The sequence below is a fragment of the Vigna angularis genome, chromosome 11, assembly GCF_016808095.1.
Source record: "Vigna angularis cultivar LongXiaoDou No.4 chromosome 11, ASM1680809v1, whole genome shotgun sequence".
NCBI lineage: Eukaryota > Viridiplantae > Streptophyta > Magnoliopsida > Fabales > Fabaceae > Vigna > Vigna angularis.
The window spans coordinates 2,388,530-2,410,481 of record NC_068980.1 but is presented as its reverse complement, the minus strand read 5'-3'; the positions used below and the strand labels follow the sequence as shown (position 1 = coordinate 2,410,481).

The window sequence follows — 21,952 nt, the reverse complement described above, 5'->3', positions numbered from 1 at the left end:
TTTCAGTTAACAGTACAAAATCAAATACAAAACAACTACCATTCGAAATTCCATGTATACCCTCCATTTCCTTTGTCTAAATTAATCATTTTTCAACAAATCATATGGAGATATATTTATCAAAATTAAATTGTAATGTGTAAAGATGAAATTAGTAATCTTTTATCTGTAGTTACAAGTTACAACATGGTATACACTTTGTCGTTCCACAATGAATCAGTTTTAGTCATTTATTAATATAAGTTGGTTGATATTCGTTTATTTTTCAACAAAGTATTAATCTTTTCTTGTAATTTTCCTCAAAATAATATTTTTTTCCGACCAAAATCATGCATTTATTAAAGGATGAAATTATTTCAAAAAAGTTATTTTGAAAAATCATGTAAGAGTTATGAGAAGAGAAGGGGTAAAAGGGAAAAAGGAACAATAACTTGGCCTCCCTCTTATCTATAGTGGTAGTGTTGAGAGTGAGCACAAGTGTCGGGTGTGGTGTGGGATAAAGTGCAGTCTGTGCTGATGTGTTCCACGTTTTGTTCTTCTATTCCCCGTCACTTGAACCTTACATCCATGATGATCATGAAGCCACGAGCTCAAGCTAGTAAGTGTTTTATTATCATCGTTTTCCCTTTCAATTTCTAGTTTCCCTACTCATACTGTTTCAGTAACGGAGCCACCGTCGCGGGTTGGTTTTCTGGGCATCGGAATCATGGGCTCCCCAATGGCCCATAATCTCCTTAAAGCTGGGTATGTTACTTTCCCAATGCAGTTCTCATGCTATATCCTTTTATTCCTGATTTGGTCTTCACCCTTCATCCATCCTTGTTTGTTTTTTGCACTTTTAATTAATTGGCATTTCTTCTTGTTGTAGGATTGATGTCACTATTTGGAATAGGACCAAGAGCAAGTGTGACCCTTTAATCAGCCTTGGAGCAAAGTGAGTTCTTTCATATTCAGATGCAGGATTGTAATGACGTACTTGTGTTTCTGTGGTCTGTGGGTGACACTTGCCCTTTTGAAAAGACTAATAAAGAGAAGAACTAAATTTGCAAATTCGATGTGTGTTTGAAAGCTTGTGTATTTGTTTTCTGCAGATATAAACCCTCTCCTGAAGAAGTAGCAGCATCTTGCGATGTCACCTTTGCCATGCTTGCTGATCCTCAAAGTGCAGTGCGTATAATTTGCTGTAGTTTTTTAAAGATTAGATTTTAGTGTCTAAGCTGGTTAACTCTGTTTCACATCAGTTGGATGTTGCTTGTGGGAAGCATGGAGCTGTGAATGGAATGGATTCAGGGAAAGGGTGATAGATTTTAATTTTGTTTATTGTATATTTCCATTTGACAGATAATGGCATTTGAAATCAATATTGACTCTTTTCTGCACTACATACAGACTGTTCCCCCCTTCATTCCTTAATCTTTTCATTGAAAATTTCTATATCTAATTTGATTATAGACTAACCATATTCCATAGTGACCGAGACATTGCATATCTTGGTTCACCATATGCCTGTTTAGTTGGTTACTTATTTAAAATGACAAAATGAGAGATAGATCTTAGTATTGAGGTTAATACCTTATCTATTTTCATTCAGATACGTGGATGTTTCAACTGTTGATGGGGACACTTCTAAATTGATTAGTGGGCACATCAAATCCACTGGAGCATTATTTTTGGAGGTGCAGTATTTTTATAGTTTTTAATCCGTACCTATTCTTTATGGCACATTCAGGGTGCTATGTAATTGAGATATGTGTGAATGCCTTGCTTGCTTTAGTTGAATAGTTAGATAAAAGATTTTGTAATTTGTATTGTAACACCTACAATGCCATTTGTTTGTACCCACAGGCTCCAGTTTCAGGTTCAAAAAAGCCAGCAGAAGATGGGCAATTGATATTTCTTACAGCAGGTGAATATTACTATTCAACTACTAATAAATTAATTCAATTTGGCATGAGAAAATTGTTGGTAAATAGATATTTATTTTTTCATAAGAAATTTCGGGCTAATATGTGATATGTAAGTTGTAACACTTATTGCAATACAAGGTAGCTGCAGATATTTAAAATTATAAATTTATAGACAGGTCACATTCTAAAGATTTTTTTTCCCTTTATAGCTCTCATTTGCATAATTAACACTGCATACCATTGTGAATGCATTCAGACTCTATTCTCATCAGAGTATTGAGCATTTACAGAATCTGAGGCAATGTATATAATATGTTTCAGGGGACAAACATCTTTATGATACAGTTGCTTCTCTCTTGGACATCATGGGGAAAGTATACATATCTGATTTTTAATTTAAAAAAAAATCTATAATCTTCCTGGCAAAACAAATTCATGTATGTTTTACACTTCTATGCAGTCTAAATTTTATCTTGGCAATGTTGGAAATGGAGCTGCAATGAAACTCGTTGTCAATATGATCATGGGCAGGTCTCTTACAATTTATTTGGTTCTTTTTCTGTTACTCATCCTTTTGCACTAATGATTAAGTGACGCTATTTCTTTCTACATTTTCCAATGATCTATAGTATGATGGCATCCTTTTCTGAAGGCTTACTCCTCGGTGAGAAGGTTGGCCTTGATCCAGATGTACTGGTGCAGGTATTTGGCCATTTCTATGTCCATGAAATATAACCCACCTGATATGGTCAACAGAGTATTTTGCTGGTTTTCCTATTGGGGGAGACTGTTCTAAATAGATGACTACATTTTTTTTTATCAAGACAAAGTAAGACTTTTGTTGATGACTACATGATTTTTTTCTACTAGGTTGTCCATGTTTACATTCGCTTTATTCCTAATCCTAGCAGAACTATTTGGCCAGAATCTGTCTTCCTTTGATGTTCATCTTCATTGTTATTTATGTAGGGAGGGTCAACACACATAGGTTTCCACAATGATAAGATATTTTCTGCTCTGCACTAAGTCCTTACGGATTTACTTTTGGTACCACTCCAAAAGACCTCTTATAATTGGTGTCAGAACGGACAATATCTTATCAAAATGAAGACTTATGTGTGTATTGACCTTCACTACAGTGTATAAGAAAGTACTGTCGTGAGTACTTATAAAACTGTTGACCCTCTATGAAATGGCAATTTTGCAGGTAGTTTCACAGGGTGCCATTAGTGCTCCAATGTACTCAATCAAAGGTCCATCCATGATACAGTCACTTTACCCAACTGCATTCCCCCTAAAGCATCAGCAGAAGGTGTGTGAATGTTGACATTCCTCTTTCATAACTTTCAGACTTGATGACTTATATTTTGGCTGTCTCACACAAAATTAATGGTGACAGGATCTAAGACTAGCCCTGGGATTAGCAGAGTCTGTTTCCCAACCCACTCCTATTGCAGCAGCTGCTAATGAGTTATATAAAGTTGCAAAATCCCATGGCCTTAGTGATCAGGACTTTTCAGCTGTCATTGAAGCATTAAAATCCAAATTTCAGCACTCAGAGACCAAGTGACTTTCTTACAAACATGTTGAAGTTGAACAGTGTAGCAAGTTAGGCAAATTGAATCAAGTATAGACTTCCACTGTGAGCCTTGCCCATTTAAATTCATTCCCCAAATGTATGATATATATATATATATATATATATATATATATATATATATATATATATATATATATATATATATATTTGAATATTTCCAATGATCTAAATTTTTTGCTTAAAATTGTCTCAATAAACTTCTCTTAAAAATAGCACTCCAACTTCTTACTGAGATTAAAATATACTGGGCAAGTAATATGTGTGGTAGTATATATATAGTAGTTCTTGTTATCTGTGTATGAAAGAAGTAGGTTTCATTTACTGCAAAATGGTGAAAGACATAAAGTTGAAAGAATATAAGAACCCTGTATAACATTTCAAACTTCATGTATCTTAGTTTAAGGATACTTGATTGCACTGCAAAATGTGTCTTCAATCAATGCAGATATTTAGTTCCTTACTTCCTTCATATTGTAATTGTAACATAAAGAAATTAAAAAAAAAAAAAACTGATTTTCTCTTATTTTCTTAATATTCCTTATAAAAGAATTAATTTCTTCATTCTCAGGTTTCATGTCCTCCATTAAGTGAGCGTGGAGAGAAGATGAGGGAAGGAAGAAATAAACACCACTTCTTATCATAATTAATGGAATACTTCAATATCATTGGAACTTGTTTTAAATGGAATATTATTTTTTTTCTTCATTTTGAAGACCACGTGGTTGATATATTATGAGAATTTAAAGGATAATTGAAATGAAACATAGAATACTTTTAAGATTATATTCTTAACAAGAGTTCATATAATTATTTTAAAAATGATTTTTGTAATGCATTTGCATGAAAAAAAAATCACATTCTTCTGATAAATGGACTAAAAATATCTATAGTTACTTAAAATCTTGTATGTATATTTGTGAAATGTGTTATCGCAACCAAAGTTATCTAACGAGAGGATAATTTTATACTCTCTGGACAAAAATAGAGACTTTTATTCAAATTGAATCAAGATCCAACTCGTATAGATCTATAAATAATTTATATTATAATATGAAGTTATTTTAACTATAAGTATTGTTTAAAGTTGTATTAAAATTTTATTTTAAAAATAAAACATTTATTATATAAATGTTATTTTTATCACGCTATGTTTATAAGCTGTTTTAACGAATAGGATTATTGAGGTTTTATAATTTAATGAATCGGTATAACAAAAATATTAGCCGTTACTACCAACTTTCAACTACCAACTAGTTTAACTGTTTTGTAACTGAATTTTCTAACTTAAACCAAAATCTAAGTCCTATATTTGACGGCCAACTTCCACAGCACGTTCTTTGAACTCATTACAAGAGCCAAAAAGACACTTTTCTTTACAACTGCTTAACCACTTGCAAACAAATGAAAAGGCTATATATATAGAGATTTTAGAAAATATTCATTGTTTTGATTCGTTCTCTCTTCTTTCTTTGCAGTTTTCCCTAACACTCATTCCTTCACCATGTCAGATACCTCCGACAATGCTTCTCCTGACTCCGACGGTATCTTGAAACTCTTTCCACCCTCTTCTTTCTCTTACTTATAACTGTCTGATTATTCTACTCTTTGTTTCTGTTGTTGGAACGTAAATTTATGAACTTTTGAATTTCTGTGCAGTTCTTACTCCTAATGACGACAGTACTGATACAATGAAGGTAAGTTTTACCATGCAAGCATATATGTATTCTTGCGGGATTCATACCTACAGGAAATTGCACTATGGACTTTGGATGATGTATTCTTATATCTATAATATTGTGTGAAATGTACAATGCATTTTAAAAATTTACCCACGTCAAGATTTTAACTAATGTTTCTTAAAATCTTTTCTCTCACCCTTTTTCTTGATCTGTATGATAATATATAAACCTTTATCAACTTTAGCTTTTTTGTTAATTCTTATTTCGTAGTTAGGCAAGAATTGTGAAGGTCATTAAGAAGAAAGAAAGAAAGAAAGAAGCTATCTTTTTACATAACTATTTCTCTCAAATAATTTTCTTTTAATGATAAAAGAAACTTTGTCTACAATTGCCTTTTTTGACGATGGAAAAGAAACTCGATTACTTACTGAAATAGTTACCCTTTTTCAAATCAGGGAGGCTTAACATGTTTTCAAGTGTAAAAAAAATACAAAAAACTCAAACCCATAATCACAGACATGTTATAATATCCTGATCTTTCAATATGTTTTCCTCTTTTTCTTTTTGTGTGCTAATTTTTGTGTTAATATGACCATTTTTCAATAAGAATCTTTAACTTTGTACTAGCAAGTTTTGTCTATAGCTATACATGAAAACATTGCCTAATACATGACCAGTTTATAACTGTTTAAATATGTTGAATTGATGAAGTTACAAGAAATAATTCAGGGATTTAGCTATAACCCAGTCGACACTCTTTGTACAGGACAATTCTCAGCATTCAGCTGAGGAGAATGTGGACATCCTGGACCAATTATCACCAAAAGTTAGGAATCGTGTGGAATATCTCATGGAAGTTCAGGTCTGATGTTGTTGTCATCTATTCAGTTGCTGTGATGTCAAGAATTGAAATGGTGGAAGTATTTTGTTAAAGAATATCCTCAACTCTCAGAGAATTAATGTCATAGAATTGCACCAGTCGTTTTAGTTTTAGATAATGTACCTCTTTGGTTATATTCAATTTCAAAACTCCGTAGAACTAGTCAATATTTATTTGTAAGAGAAACTCTACTCCCATTACTCTTCATATTAGAAATTTCATTTTATGTTAGACAGAAGTGAAGTTCTGAATTCTGATTTTTTTCCAAATGCAGGAAGACTTTGAAAAGGTGCAGGATGAGTTATTTGAGGAGCTATCACTGTTGGAGGATAAATACGAGAAGCGATTTGCGCGAATTTACAGACAAGTATGTATGTTGCTCATTATTTGTAAGATATCTTACTGATTTATGAGATTTTGTGGTGAAAGAGGAGGATTTGTACTTTCTATGGATTTGATGGAATAATGATCACTCACCCTTACAATGGTAACATACTATCTTTTTGTATTTGATATGTTTTTGTTCATTACAGAGGTCTGAGGTTCTCTTGGGCATCAAAGAGGAAGAACTTTCAGATGAAGATGATCCAGAAAAAGCCATGAACAGAGTGTTTGGAATACCTAACTTCTGGCTAACTGTTATGAAGCGTAAAGATATACTGGCTGAATTGGTAAGGGAATTTATGTTCATATATATTCTACAGTTTCCATTTGTTGAAAAGATTGTAGGATAATTATGTACTTTTCTTTTCCCTTTTTTCAGATCACTGAAGATGACGAGGGGGCCCTCCAATATCTTGAAGATATAAAGTCGTGTAGACTTGACGATTCTGGTGGCTTCATGCTGGAGTTTAGCTTTTCTTGTACTCCTTATTTCAAAAACTCTAAGCTAGAAAAAAAATATAAGATTGACAGGGATGGACCCGTGTTAATAAAAGCCAGAGGGTAAGAAACATTTGTCAATTTGCAAGTGTTTATATCTATGTTTTCATTTTCTGCAGATATGTTTTTAATATTTAAACATTGTAGGACGAAGATTAACTGGCATCCAGGAAAGTGCCTGACAAGAAAAGTTCTTCCGAAGATGGCAAGGAGAAGATCCAACGATGATAAGCCCCTCACAAACACAAGGAAAAGTTTCTTCAACTTTTTCAATCCTCCCCTTGACCATGATGATGATGATGATGAAGATGAAGATGTTGATGAAGATGATGTACCTGTACGTCTCTGATTTTAACTATCTATTATCTAATGGAAAGTTATCAAATGATGTTTACTGACCATTGCTTTTCATGCTTTCTTGGATAGATTGAATTGATCCGGAAGGATTACGACATTGGGTAAGTCACTTAATGATATTTCTTATTCTACTTTTGATCCAAGTGATGAAGACTCCTGGTTTATCCATTGGTTTTGATGGAAAAGACTACAATTTTTTACATTTATGGAATGTTTATTACCACTTTTGTGTTATTGAGATTGATTTTTGTTCATGTGGAAGTGCAGTTGTGTAATTCGGGACGAAATCATTCCTTATGCTGTGTCATGGTTCACGGGGCAGTTTACAGACAAAGAGCTTTTTGTGAAATATATTAAGATGACGAAGTGATGGGATGAAGAGGAAAATAGCAAAAGCAAAAGAGAATGGTATGAAAAAGGACACAATTTAGGGACATTCTGTTTCATTCTTGAACTATATTACTGTTCTTGGTAACAGTGTTTTGTTGGTGTAAACTGCAGATTGGTGGCACTTCCTTAGTGCAAGTGCAAGTGCCAGTGGTGTTTTTCTGTGTATAAATAGTGTACATATGTGGGGGTTATTTCGGTCATTTTTGCTGCTTGGGTTTTCCTATATGATTGTCTTCTGAGAACATCTAAGTAAACTCAAAAATCATAATCAGTCTTATTCTACTTCTCATCACTTCTAACATTTTTTGTATAAGTATTAATTATCTTCTTCTCTTTTTAATTTTATTCTAAATATTAATAAATAATATTATTAACTAAATTATTTAGAAAAAAATAGTAAAAAATGAAAATAATAAATTTTATGACTTTTTAACGTTCAAAATACACACAAAAAGTGAATATTTCATAACATATTTTGATAATAACAAATTTCTTGTAAAGAAATGACATGGACTTTACTTGTATTATAAATAATTGTATTACAAAAGGGTTTGTGTCTAATTTTCTCTCCCATAGTTTTTTTCTATTTTCAATTTAAAATTTTATAGTTCTGTAATTTTAAATTGTTAGTGAGATGAAGATGTTTGATCCTTGCATATCATAATTAAGTACACTTGTTAATAATGTTTCAGTGATTCATCATTTTTTATTGTCAGCTTTACATAATTAATGTTCAGTTATATTTAGGTGATAATTTAACTCTAGTAATGACTAGATTAAAGCGTATTAATTAGTAAGAAAGAACTAGGTTATTAAATTGCTATATTTTGGTTGCACTGCCTTGTGTTTATGGAAATTAAAAAGAAAAAAGTGCTGCCACCTTCGTATTATTTCAATTATGTCTGCTTATGTTAAAGTTTCTCTCTTTCTTAATTTGATTATCTAGACAGCACATGACTGCAATAAAAAAGACATGTATTTGTTAAATCAGACAATTAAAAGGTTTTTTTATCCACAAATACAAGCTGTAAATAGATCTCTCTTTCTCTTTATTTTTCCTACTAAACCAACTTTATAACAGTCATGAGAAAAGTTTAAAACACACTATTATTCTTGTTAAATACTGTAAGAGAAGAACACAATATTTGTTATATTACAGTGATGAAATCGCAAACACTGATAAAACGACAAACGATGATTCTGAATTTCCTACGGGGTCATGTGTGCTTGTTTTAAAACACACTTTTTAGTTCCTCCTACAAATGAATTGACTTTTCAATGGAACATAGAACTGTCATAAACACTTCTATTTAGTTTCAGTTGATTTTTGCTTTCTTCATGCTCCAAGCACTCAACTTTGTGATCTTGACAGAGGCAGTTCCATTGTTGAAAACATATAACCGTGCCTTGTCGTTGATTGCTATCGTGGGATACACTCTTGCTGTGATGCACGCTCTTCCTTCGCCTTCAAAACATTCTACCACCGAGTGATCAATCTGTCAATGTCAAAAATAAATCTTACTTAGTTTGCTGTTTCAAATGAATCATTTGCTCTTATGATTGAAGAAAATCCAATCCACAAACATGCTTTTCGTAATAAACTTTGTGTGTATGGTTCCATGAATTACGTCATCAACTTACCAAAGTTCTTAGAGAGAGCTTCTCGCGAAGAGGGTCCACGTCCACAAAAGTTCCATAGGTTGTCTTGTCGTTATCGTTATTCAAAGAAGACCTGTCAAAGTATTAAATTTGCATAAATAAGAGAGAGAGGTTTTGGAGTATCTCAAGTTTGACTAGTAACAAAGTTTGATAAAAGAGAAAAAAAAATTGCAGAGGGAAAGAGACAGAAGACAAGGACAAACCTGCTTTGGTCGCTGCACATGAGAACCAAATATTTATTTTGGTATCTAAATATTCTAAACAACACTGCTGTGTACTCTTGCAAGCCACGAGAAGCAAAAACTAACAAACCAAAGGGTCCCAAACCACCTTTTACGTTTGCACCCTTTCGACCACACAGAATTTGAGGATCTTCCCAATGGTCCAATACTTCGGCCTTTTCAAACCCATTTACTTCAAATGCAATTTCAACGTCAGCCTGCCGCAAATAACCAGTTAGAACACCCACTTTCATACACAGGATAACGTTGTCTCTTCATCTATATTATCAATATAATTTTGCCTTTATTCTGTTAGTCACCAGTGTAATTAATGATTGAAAAGCTTTCACGAGAATCTGCTACCATAATTAATAACTTTGAAAACTACGAAAATATCGCCTTATATATATGCAATAGAACATGAAGCATAATTAGTCTCTCAACCATAAATCAATATTTTACAGTAACTACTGTATACTATATATACTGAGTTTGATATTGAGTAATAGTATATTTAGATTGAATACATGTAATCATTAAACTATTCCCTACGCAGATGTTTTAACTTCAAAAAAAACTCCTTTGGCCTTATACATAATGCGGTTTACGTATTATAGAGTTGCACCAATATAAATGCAAGATTTAACATGTTGCAGATATAGAGTAATAGTGTGTATATTTCTCTGAAAAGATTGTTCTAACATGTAGTAAAAAGTACCTGTGCCGCAGTAACACCAGTCACTTGAAGAGTTTCACCAGCATTGACCACTTTGGAGTGCCAGTGGACAGGGTTCACACGCAAGCTTTCAATTTCAACAACCGGCCATTGCACCAGCTGTTTCCCCGATTTATGAAGCCAAATGGTCCTTGGAATAGTCTGCAAATATATATTCAAATAAACCAATCCATAGAATTTAATTTAAGAATATAATAACAAATGAAGAAACTGAGTTCAGCTTACATGGATTCCGGACCATCCTTTCTTGATATCATCATCCGTAGTTGAGGATTCGTTAACCCAACCGAACAAGACCCTTCTGTTCTTTCCATCTTCAAAAATGGTTTTTGAGGCATAATATTTTCCATAGTCGTGTCTTAAAATGGGTTTGCTATTCTCAAATCCGCTATCCGGAGTGAAGATATCCTTTGCAGAGTCATAAGTCCCAATCAGATAATGATCATGTTTGGTATCATCCAAGCTAACCTTGAGCACATGCCTAACATGATCACCATTCACTGATGTGTCAAGGCCAGTAGTCAATGGACTCTTATTCCGAACTGGATAGAAATCAGGGCACTCCCACATTCCAGTGCCTTCTGCTGAATGAAGGGGGTGGTCTGCTTGAACCCAGTTCACAAAGTTTTTGCTTTTGTACAGAATTGCCATACCCCTTGTGTGTACTTTGCTTCCAATCAACACCCTCCAGTACCCATCTTTGCCTTTCCAAGCAGTGGTGGGGTCCCTAAATGAGCTAGAATTTATCTGGTTAGCTTGAGTTGGGGCCATGAGAGGATTCTTGGGTGACTTAACCCATTCCCTTAATAAAGGGTCAGAGAAATTTTTGGGTATTGCTAGGTTTTGAACTTGGTGATTGTTAGGGTCAATTCCTGTGTATAAAATGGCTGGTTTGCCCCCAGGAAGGGTAGTTGCTGAGCCTGACCAACAACCGTTGATATCAGACTGCTGAGAAGGGTAGATGGCATGATCCAATGGAGTCCAATTAACTAAATCCTTTGATACTGAGTGGGCCCACACTATATTTCCCCAAACAGCACCTTTTGGATTGTATTGATAGAACAGATGATAAAGTCCTTTGTACCTCATTGGTGCTGCACAAAAACCCACGTACAACCATATCTTTAGCCATGAAAAAACATTGTATATTGTCGGACTATTACATGGTAACAACTTTTATGACTATACATCATGTTGTTAATTTATTGGTTTTTATATTTGAAACGGATACAAAAAAATTATAAGAAAATTGTTACAAAAACATTTTTCTCTGTTATCCATAACATGCATGTTTTATACATATATAGAGCATAAACCAAGGTGTGACAGAATAAAACTAACCATTAGGATCTGCAGAATATCCCCAGCACAGCATCAAACGACAAAAAAAGAAGCAAAATGAAAATTAGTTAGAGATATAAAATATTGACCACAGCAAATTGATTTAAGGAAAGAGTATTTAAGACTGTTTTATGTTGTACCGTTTATCCAATTCTTGGGAGGTTGAAAATGATAAGCAGTTCTGTAAGGTTGATGATCAGATGAGTGAGAAGAAAGAGTCTGAAGATTTCTGTAAACATGGTGGGAAGCTTCAATGGGAAGAACACCATTGCCATAGATGAGAAAGAATGACAAGAAAATTAGAGAGATGGCCATGGAGGCTTTCAATGTAATGCAGTGAAGTGCGGGGAACTTATGTTTCGTGCATCTTATATAGATTCGGATCTTCCACAATTTGGTAATCAGTGTTGCAGTTTGACTTTTAAAACGTCAAACAAAACACTGACAGTTGTACAAAACGATATATTAGTACAAATAAATAAAAAAACTGAAAACGAGTCAGAAAGACTTTTGGACTGAATTGCATCTGGATCCTATTTGCATGGAAAAATCTGCTGCTATTTTTGAAATTTTGCAAACGGGATATGACAGAATCAGAGTCATTTGTAGGGTTCTTATTAAATATTTAGAAAGAAAATTCAAAGATGTGAAGCATTTCTAGGAAAGAAATGTATTGATTTTTAGGTTTCTTGCTAATTAATTAATGTCGGAAGTCAAATAAAAGAAGGAGCAGTTTTTTATATATCCATTCTCATTTAAGAGCATGATTATTACTGTGTCATTAGATTCAGAGAGTCAATAAAATACAATATATTGTTTTTTTTTTCTTTCTCTTGACTTAGGAGAGTTAGTTCGCAACTTGCACACGTCTATCTTAATATTTTTAAATTAACAATATTTTCACCGACGAAATAAATCAAGCGAGTGAAAAATAATATAAAAAGGGAAGAAAAACAAAGGATAAAAAAATTATATGAAATATGTTTTTCTTCAAATAAAAAAATAGAAATAAAAAATCGGTTTTTTTAGTCTTCTACCTACATTTACAAAACTTTAATATTTAACTTCATTTTTATTTAAAAATATACTCAATAATTACACAAAGTGTATACCACTAAAGTCTAACCTGTCCAAAATTCTCGTGGAAATTTGTGTTACTAATGAGACAAAACGAACTAATTATCAAGATTAACATCACAGTTAATTATCATAGATTTAACAGTTAATAGTAATGTCGAATAAGAAGATAACAAATAAGAAAGAACACCTGATAGAGGCAAATCACACACATGTTTACTTAATTGTTTTAGTATAACTTATTCGCCTCTACAACAATAGTCATTGATGTAAGAAAATATGATCATAGATTAATATATGCCACAAAAAACATTCTTTATGTGTACATTTTAAAGTGAATAATAATACAAAATAGTGAATAAATAAATAAAAAATTATTTAACATACTTATATAATAAAGTTTAGCATATTTTGAGTGAAAAATACTATTTTGAGATCTTGTAAGACTTTTTTTAACGAATAAGGATAGAGTGACACATATTTACTTTTATTTAATATACATTACATTACAAAGATAAAATGTCATAAAAGAATAATTTTTTATATTTAAAAAAAATATAGTTTCAAATAAATATGTGTCAAAATATTATTTCTCTTTTTTATTTTATAGATTCCTCCATGCTATGGATAGATTTTTCAAAATTTCTTTTAAATTTTACGTTAATGATGTCACCTCAAGTTCTTTAACATTTTTAGATCATACTGAAATTTTGTATAGTATGAAAAAAATATGAACTTTAAAAAACAATTGAAGGTTTTGAGAGTTCATTTTAAATAACTCATTCTTTACTGTAAGTATCTTATTTTTCATTTTAGTGTGTAAGATCTTGTAAATAATAGTTCTTTATTAAAGACTTACCACAAACTATATTTTTAATATTTTTTTATACATCTGTAAATTATTAGATGATTTTTTTTCATTTATATAATGCATTATTTTGAATGTTATCAATCTTATTTAGCCCATTAAAATGTTATGTTTTCCATAGTGGCAATATTATTTTAATGATATGTGGCATTCAATTCAATTAATAAGTCAAAATTAACTAATAGTATGATATTACATGTTAGTAATAATAATATTATCATCAATAATTTGATAAAAGAAGATAAATTTGAATGAAACAGATAAAAGAGATGGATAAAAGTTTTCGTGATATTTAATGATAATCTTGCAAGTTGAAAGAAACAGTGGAAACCAGCGAATTGAACTTATCCAGAAAACATGGTTTGCACATAACGAAGGAGCACATCATCGTGCGATTAAAGGGATACGAACACATGAAATTCAACAACGTTGTATATTTAAACCTGATGAGGATAATTTGAATCTTCTTTTTTCATCAACTGCTCGTGCTTAATCACTTTTGGCATTACCTAAAACTCTGGGGAATTGAGGATGTCCAACTCAGATAATGCTGTGCTTATCTACAATAGCTTGACAAACTGATTTGGTTGCCAACTTTTTGTCTGGACCATAACTTTCAAGATTTTCTTCTACCATTACTTTAATCCATCTATATCCATTTCAACATTCATATTTCATTTCTCGTGATTGCATTCAAATTCCTTCAAAAGTAAAGCCTTCAGTCAAACTTTAAATCAAATTCACCTCCAGAAATTACTGTAGTGGTTTAGTTCATTTTTGTTTAAAGAATTATAAGTTTACTTATGGTTGGAGTTTAACGACAAAATTTATATTGAAATTGTTAATAATCTAAATGTGTGTTAAATAAAAATGAGAAAATTAAACAGTTTATAAACAGAAAAGTTAAAAAAATGTTTATTAATATACTCGTTTAATTTGTATGTGAAAATATTTGTCAAATGTATATTGTTAAAGTCGTCTAATGAATATATGAATGACTCGTTTAATGTGTATTGTTAACCTCATTTAATAGATATATCCACAAACGATCTTGTCTAATTTTGTTGTTTTGCTCATCTAATCAATATATTCTCCGACTTGTCTAATAATTTTTTTTATAATGGTCTAATCAACATATGAAATCACTTGTTTGATATATATTTTTTGTTAACCCATCTTATTATTATATGGACAATGTTGTGTAATTTTTTTTACTATATTTATCTAATTAGTGTATGGAAAGACTCGTCTTATATGTATTTTTAGACTCGTTTAATTAATACATTGATAAACTCATTTAATATATATTGTTATACTTGTTTAATTAGTATACAAATACACTTATATAATGTGTATTACTATATTCGTCTAATAAGTATATATTCAGACTCATTTAATGTGTATTGTAATATTCGTCTAATCAGCAAGTAGACAAATTCATCTAATTAGTTATTCTCAAACTTTTAAAATGAATAGATATAGTTCTTTTAGTTTAACTATGTTTAAAATGAACTATATATATTTATTTTTAAAGTTATGAAATTAAAATGTATCAAGTTTTAGACATAAACTAATTTTAATTTCGCATACGACTTTAGATACTAAAAACATATTTAACCTTATTTAAAGCTTTGTACAAAGTATATGTATATATGATTCATGATAATTTTTATTAAATAATGGGTTAAGTATGTTTTAAGTCTCTTAATGAAAATTAAAATTAGGTCATCTTTAAAACTTTAAACCAATCAATTTAGTACTATCTTTAAAATTAGGTGAATTTAATTATAAATGAATGTAAGGACAAATTTGTTGACAAAATATATCCCTTTTCCACTCTCGTGTTAATACTTTTTCAATTGTTTATATAAACACTAATTATTTAATAATCATGTTTAACGATTTTAATTTGTTTAATTTGGAAATTGAAACAACGTGAAAGGGAGTGTTATTCATTTTTCTCTTTCCTTTTTTGTTGTGTATTTCTTTACTGCACTGCACCAACGGTATAACGTTTTTAAATTAAACGTTGCAAACCATGATTTAATCACTATTTTTTTTTTAAAATGAAGTTGTAAATTCTCTCTCACTATGGCTTTAACTTTTGTTGACCAAATTAAAAAGTTTTTAAATAGTCATAAAACACGAACCTACCAGTAAAAATAAATATTAATAATTTCAAAAAAAATTATTTAAAAAATTAAAACATGGAAAATAACTCAAATTTTCAAATGATTGTTCACATTTTGTTATACCACTGTGGGAAAAGTAACCATCAATCTTGAATGAAAGAACGAAAACCCTAATAATTTGATTTCTAGCCATATGGTTCATGCAGACTAGAAAAAACAAAGCAAAAACAAAAAACTGTGAACGACATTCATCACATGCCATTAAATTAAATGGACCTAACTGTATATAATAAACAATTACATTTTTCGCATTAATTCTTCCACTATGTAAAATTTTATTATTTTTATATAATTATTTTTTATCATATAAGACATTCATATATAATAATAGTGATTTTTGATATTTGCATATTACATTATTTATTTTAACAATTATACTCTTTACAATATTTATTTTAATATCTTGATATTAAAATTGAGGTATTGATATTGATAAATTAGAAGATAGTTTCTTTTTATTATCATTGAACTTTTATAGCAATTTGATTAATTATTATAATAAAGAAAAGATGTCTACTTATCAGCATAATATCTTACTTTACGTTTAATTTAAGTAAAAATTATTAATATAATAAATAAGAATTTAGTAAATTGTTTAAAAAACGAAATATGAATATCTTACTACGTACTTAAACACAAAATTTACACAATAGAAAAATAAATTATTTAATTCTTATTTTAGAAAAAATATATATCATCTCTTTAAAAATATTATTTTTCTTTAATTTCTCTAACTTTTCTCTATGTTTATGAGAAATTTACTATTTTTTAGATTAAAAATTTGAAATTATAGTGAAGAATACATATTTCTTTTAACAAGTTATTATATTTTGATAAATAAGTGGGTTGATTATTATTAAATGTGATAAATAAAAGTAAATGGTAGTATCGATAATTGAATCGAGATGAAATATATATATATATATATATATATATATATATATATATATATATATATATATATCGATAATTGAATCGAGATGAAATATATATATATATATATATATATATATATATATATATATATATATATATATATATATATATATATATATATATATATATATATATATATATATATATATATATATATATATATATATATGATGTTTTGATTATATATACAACATAGTCTTATGAGCATAGTGATTTTGAGGAAGGAAATACTTTCTCAAGAGGAAATTGTGACTCTAAAAGAAATTATCTCAACTTTATTTATATTGGATTTACGTAAAGAAAATTTCAGATAACAAGATTTGAAAGAGATTCTTAAACTTGCAGTATAAAAAATTATCACACATATAGTTTTGTTACAGTGACAATTCAGTAGAATTAGTATGATAAATATAAAATTTTATAAGTGAATTGAATAGATACTTAATTTCTAATAAATCACTAATACACATTTAGTTTTTTATAAATCTTTAATAAATGTATTTGAATTGCCTTTAATAAATAGATAGATGAGATGTGAATATAATATATTTATGAATTTGATATATTAACACTTCAATTAAAGCTTTTAAAAAATTCTAGCTTACTTGTTTATAGTTTTCTAGTTTTTAATTTTTTCTTGATAATTTGCATATACAAGAATGTTTTTTTATTAAAAGAAAATATTACTTTAAAAACTTTTAAAGAAAGTTGTAAATATAATATATATATATATATATATATATATATATATATATATAAACAAAAATATTTTTTGAATAAAAATAACTTATTTTAAAATATTTTTTACAAAAATTTTAAATTAATATATCTATTTAAGTTATTTGATATTTATCAGTTACTTTCAACAAATAATTTTTCCAAAACAAAATTGAAATCAGTTACTATGAATTATTTTAGTTTTTAATATCGATCATTTTAAGACTTGACTTTGGGGTACGTCAATACATTTAAGTCGTAATTAATTTATAGCACGTCAATCAAGTTACTCTGGACCAAGCTATTCATTAACTAATGTTAAATACAGGGGATCAAATTCATCATAAATTCCAAATTAATTTAGGTAATTGTCATTTTCATAATTTAATCTGCCCACCCTATGAAAAAAAATAGTAATTACATTCATAATCTCTTTGTCCAAAAATACAAAACACAAACACACTTTCTTTTCTTCTTCTTGATTATAATCTGATTGGATATTGTTATTGTGGAATCAAAAGTACTTTGCAAAATTCTTTCTAGACAACAAATTCTTCACACTATCCATTTTCTATGTCTTCTTCATCCTGGATGATGGAATGTTTACGTGATGTTTTGATGTTGAAATTAATATTTAGTCAGAAATTATAGTTAAATTTAAATTAATATAAAATTGTGAAGTGAAATTATAATTAAAATAATATTTATAGACGTATTTCATTAACTATATGTTACAGTTATGAATTTATTGGTCCAAAGGTTTAGTGACCAATTTATTTGTGAGAAATTAAACCTATTTTTATTTAAGTTATGTAACGCAAGAATTGTCTGAAAAAACACGAGAAGATAATACTAGATAATATTTTAGTTTAATAAGCAACATTGTTATTAAAATAATTACAACCTTTAGTATAGAAAACATAATATCCAACATCCGATATTTGATGTCTAATTAGGTGATTCATTTATAAAGTATTGAGTAGTTGTCTTATTGACTAGAGGATTATCCAATACTAAGTATCTATCTACTAAAAAGTTCTTGGTTCTATTGAGAATGAGATTCACTAAAGAAATATAAACACTAATGAAATATGTGGAATTTAGACTCATGCTTGGATTCCCAACAATCCCCCTCAAGAGTGAGTTTCTTCCACATAGGTACACTCTCCATCCAGCGGAAGCATTCCTAACCAACCACAACTACGAGTAACCCTTTCCAACCACCATTCATCTTAACGGGACAGGTTCATCAGGAAGATACAAACATCAATGACATTGGAGCCCAACCATATAAGAGATTGACATCACTCTAACCAAAAACTTTAAGGCAATGAGTTAATAGATCTTTCATCTTTATATAATGATCTATTTCTTCATTTCTATCTAATGTAAAACTTAGACTCACACTTGGATTCATAACAAAAATATCATATTGTACTCTAGTTAAGAAGATAGCAGGATCTTCAATCAGAAATACAAATATACACATAAAATTCAATCATTTTTCTTAATTTTATTTTTATTTTTCTTTGTCCTTCCACTTAGACCGAAAAGTTAAAACTTATTAACCTAGTAGTGCCCGCCTTGTTAATAGATTAAAGGAACTAAATAAGTTACGGAATTTGGAAAAGGATTTTTTTTAACTAATTACACCATTTATTATGTTTACCTCTTAATTTGTAAACGAAGTGCTTTTAGACTATAGTACTTTTAATTTCGTTTTGCTAATAATTTACCACCCAATTCTATTACTTTTTTCCGAATATGCAGTAAAAGAAATGGAACATTTTTCAACACAATAACCAGTGTATGCTGTAGATTTCATCTCAAAAACATTCTTCCTAACAAGTTTATCTCCATATCACCCATTTTTCTTTTCTCTCTTTTCTTTAATCAATTTTCAAAAATCAGAATTTTCAACGTTCCTACTCCGATGCTGGATTCTGACTTAGTTTTTCAAAAAATAAAAGTTGAAAATTAAGAAATAAAAAAGGTGAGAGAGTGTTACACGTTGTTAATTAAATTTCTAGTAGACTAAATTCTCCACTTAAACACTAAACAAGTTCAATCCGAGAATTAAAGTGAGACTAAATTTACTAAATAAATTTATTTTTGGAATGGGTTTATTCAGAGAAAAAACACGGTACGCTGTAAGTTTTCTTTTATTCTTTTCGGATTCATTTCTAAATAAATTGTATATTAGACTAACGAAAATCTACTCATCTTATTATTGTTAACATTCTGACAGGAGATAACAAAATTATCCGTTTTCATATGTAAATAAAATTTATAATGATATTTGTAAGAATTTATTATCAGTAGATAACGAGTAGTTGATATTTTAATATTATAGTATGATGTGATATATTATTTATTTCGACGGATATTTATTATTTGTAAAAGATTAAAATTAAAATTAATTTATATTTATTAAAAATTAAATTTTATTTATATTTAATTAAATTTATATCATATTTTTTAATTTTATTAAAATTTAATTTTAAAATTTTATAGAATATCATTTTTTAGATATAAAAAAGTATGTATAGATACTTGCGAATTTTAAAATATATGTGAATTTTTAAATAAATATCAAATGAGTATATTTTGTTTGTTATGAACGTGTAACGAATAAACACTTTTTATATCCGAGTGACCTATTGTCATCTTTATTTAGGTTGAACTTCATTTAAATTCAATTTTGACAATTTATTTATGTAATTTAAGACAAAATATATAATTAAGATTTAATTAATAATTTAGTTTCTATTTTTATTATTTTTTATCTTATATTTATTTTAAACCTTATATTTTTTTATTTAATTGAATTCTTATTAAAAAAAATACTCAATTTATCTTTTCCTAAAACACACTTTAATATTGTTTATATGTTATCAAAATTTGAGTATTTTTTATCTTAAAATCCTACCATCTTTTTTTTTCTCCTATTACGTTTCTCTACTTTCCACCACCTCTCTCTCTCTAACTCTTAATTACAAATACTGAATAAAATTATTGAATTTAATCTATCTAATATTTTTCTAGTTGACTAACCCTGTTTGGAAGGTGCAGAGAGATGGAGGAAGATTGAAAAAAATGGAAGAGAAAAAATAATAGAAAAACACGTGTATTTTAATATAGGAAACAAAATGATTAAAAAAATTAAATATATAAATTAAATTACTAATTAAATATACAATTAAAATATATATATATATATATATATATATATATATATATATATATATATATATATATATATATATATATCTTTAATAGTTAAAAAAAGTTTGTGAAACAATACGGTTTTCTTTTTATAAATTTCATAATTTAGAAATTGGTTAATTTAGGTCATCATAATTTTATTCTTTATAAAACTGTATCTGAAATTAACAAAGCACTTAAAATTAAAATATTCCACCAGGTATTTACTGAGTTAATGCAAATTATTTGGATGAAAATAACTAATATAAGAAGGTTTTATATTATTTTAGCACAGAAAAATATACATCAATTTAAATTTGAATAGTTTAAAAATAATCAGAAATTATTTATTTACCGGTAATTCAAAATTAGGTTAATCAATTAATAATAAGATGACTGTCGGTACAGTCTTACTTTCTTAATTTACGATTTATTCATTTACTTTCCCCTTACTCCAATAATATTTTTTTAATATTTCTACTCAGTAAATTTTTATAGAATAAAAATATAAATACTCATTGGAGATACAGGATTTACAAAAAGGAATTAAGTGGAGGGAAAAAATTAAAAACTATGAAAAATAAAACCAAAAATTGAAAGAAAAAGAAAATAAAATTAACACGCTGAATTTTAATTTAGAAATACGACTACATTATGAACTTGGTCGATTCCAACTTTATATTCTTTGAATTGGGCCAATGTTTCGGACTCAAACCTCTCTAAAGGGCAAACTTTTCGGATTCAAACATCTCTATCCGAGGCTTTCTTCCTGCACCCTATTAATTAAAAATAACAGTAAAAGACTAAGATACCCTTCTTCGTTGCATCATGTCATTGCTGGCATCACTACTTCTGTATTACTGTCTCCGCCGCCATCGCTGCATTGCATACTTTTGTATTGTTTTTATAATAGGTTTTCAAAAACATAGATTACTGATTATTTTGTATAATATATGTAAAATGCATATATAATTCTGTGTTTTTTTAAAAGTATTATGGATCGATTTTACTCATATTGTTTAAAGATCCAAATATTATGGTAATTTACATCAAAAGAATCTAACTAATTTAAAACTTAAAAAAAAAATCTACAAATTTAGAATTTGTTTAATATTGGCTAATAATATTGATAGAGTTGTATAATAGACTTCGTTAGGAAATACTTTTAACACTAGATATACTCCAACCACATAAACATAGTTATATCTCTAACTCGAATAAAAAAAAGTAACACATTTTTAAACTTCAAATCCATGTCCCAAATTATTGGATTAACATCTTTTATTTTTAAATAAGTTCCTCAAGT

General features: G+C 28.8%; 3 protein-coding genes across 4 annotated transcripts; 2 read left to right on the top strand and 1 right to left on the bottom strand.

Moving 5' to 3' along the window:
* The first annotated feature begins 434 nt into the window (after positions 1 to 434).
* LOC108333237 (glyoxylate/succinic semialdehyde reductase 2, chloroplastic) lies at positions 435 to 3,611 on the top strand. The gene is made up of 12 exons (XM_017568624.2): positions 435 to 598; positions 663 to 744; positions 869 to 934; positions 1,092 to 1,167; positions 1,242 to 1,297; positions 1,592 to 1,676; positions 1,846 to 1,906; positions 2,229 to 2,281; positions 2,368 to 2,438; positions 2,537 to 2,609; positions 3,115 to 3,219; positions 3,307 to 3,611. Exons 1-12 carry the CDS (start codon positions 517 to 519, stop codon positions 3,475 to 3,477), a joined length of 981 nt encoding a protein of 326 aa, XP_017424113.1. The 5' UTR covers positions 435 to 516; the 3' UTR covers positions 3,478 to 3,611.
* Positions 3,612 to 4,973: 1,362 nt separating this feature from the next.
* Positions 4,974 to 7,886, top strand: LOC108332952 (nucleosome assembly protein 1;4). The gene is made up of 9 exons (XM_052870432.1): positions 4,974 to 5,048; positions 5,164 to 5,201; positions 5,953 to 6,048; positions 6,341 to 6,433; positions 6,600 to 6,737; positions 6,830 to 7,011; positions 7,096 to 7,285; positions 7,375 to 7,406; positions 7,573 to 7,886. The coding sequence occupies exons 1-9, from the start codon at positions 5,009 to 5,011 to the stop codon at positions 7,673 to 7,675; spliced, it is 912 nt and encodes a 303-aa protein (XP_052726392.1). The 5' UTR covers positions 4,974 to 5,008; the 3' UTR covers positions 7,676 to 7,886.
* An 893-nt stretch (positions 7,887 to 8,779) lies between these two features.
* LOC108333067 (beta-fructofuranosidase, cell wall isozyme) lies at positions 8,780 to 12,003 on the bottom strand. 2 transcript variants are annotated; one of them, XM_017568397.2, is made up of 7 exons: positions 11,793 to 12,003; positions 11,653 to 11,661; positions 10,537 to 11,405; positions 10,294 to 10,452; positions 9,558 to 9,793; positions 9,337 to 9,427; positions 8,780 to 9,191 (listed from the first exon to the last, which is right to left on the bottom strand). In XM_017568397.2, the coding sequence occupies exons 1-7, from the start codon at positions 11,965 to 11,967 to the stop codon at positions 9,012 to 9,014; spliced, it is 1,719 nt and encodes a 572-aa protein (XP_017423886.1). In that variant the 5' UTR covers positions 11,968 to 12,003; the 3' UTR covers positions 8,780 to 9,011. The 2 variants fall into 2 exon arrangements, with proteins under 2 accessions (XP_017423886.1, XP_052726391.1); XM_052870431.1 differs by lacking the exon at positions 11,653 to 11,661.
* Positions 12,004 to 21,952: the final 9,949 nt, after the last annotated feature.

Excerpts from the sequence above, each read along its gene's own strand:
- LOC108333237 (XM_017568624.2), top strand. The coding sequence starts at position 517 with ATGTGTTCCACGTTTTGTTCTTCTATTCCCCGTCACTTGAACCTTACA. Across the intron at positions 2,282-2,367 it reads TCTTGGACATCATGGGGAAA|TCTAAATTTTATCTTGGCAA; the intron begins GTATACATATCT and ends ACTTCTATGCAG. Across the intron at positions 2,610-3,114 it reads ATCCAGATGTACTGGTGCAG|GTAGTTTCACAGGGTGCCAT; the intron begins GTATTTGGCCAT and ends GCAATTTTGCAG.
- LOC108332952 (XM_052870432.1), top strand. The coding sequence starts at position 5,009 with ATGTCAGATACCTCCGACAATGCTTCTCCTGACTCCGACG. Across the intron at positions 6,738-6,829 it reads AAGATATACTGGCTGAATTG|ATCACTGAAGATGACGAGGG; the intron begins GTAAGGGAATTT and ends CCCTTTTTTCAG. Across the intron at positions 7,012-7,095 it reads GTGTTAATAAAAGCCAGAGG|GACGAAGATTAACTGGCATC; the intron begins GTAAGAAACATT and ends TAAACATTGTAG.
- LOC108333067 (XM_017568397.2), bottom strand. The coding sequence starts at position 11,967 with ATGGCCATCTCTCTAATTTTCTTGTCATTCTTTCTCATCTATGGCAAT. Across the intron at positions 9,428-9,557 it reads ATGTGCAGCGACCAAAGCAG|GTCTTCTTTGAATAACGATA; the intron begins GTTTGTCCTTGT and ends ATACTTTGACAG. Across the intron at positions 9,192-9,336 it reads AGCTCTCTCTAAGAACTTTG|ATTGATCACTCGGTGGTAGA; the intron begins GTAAGTTGATGA and ends TGACATTGACAG.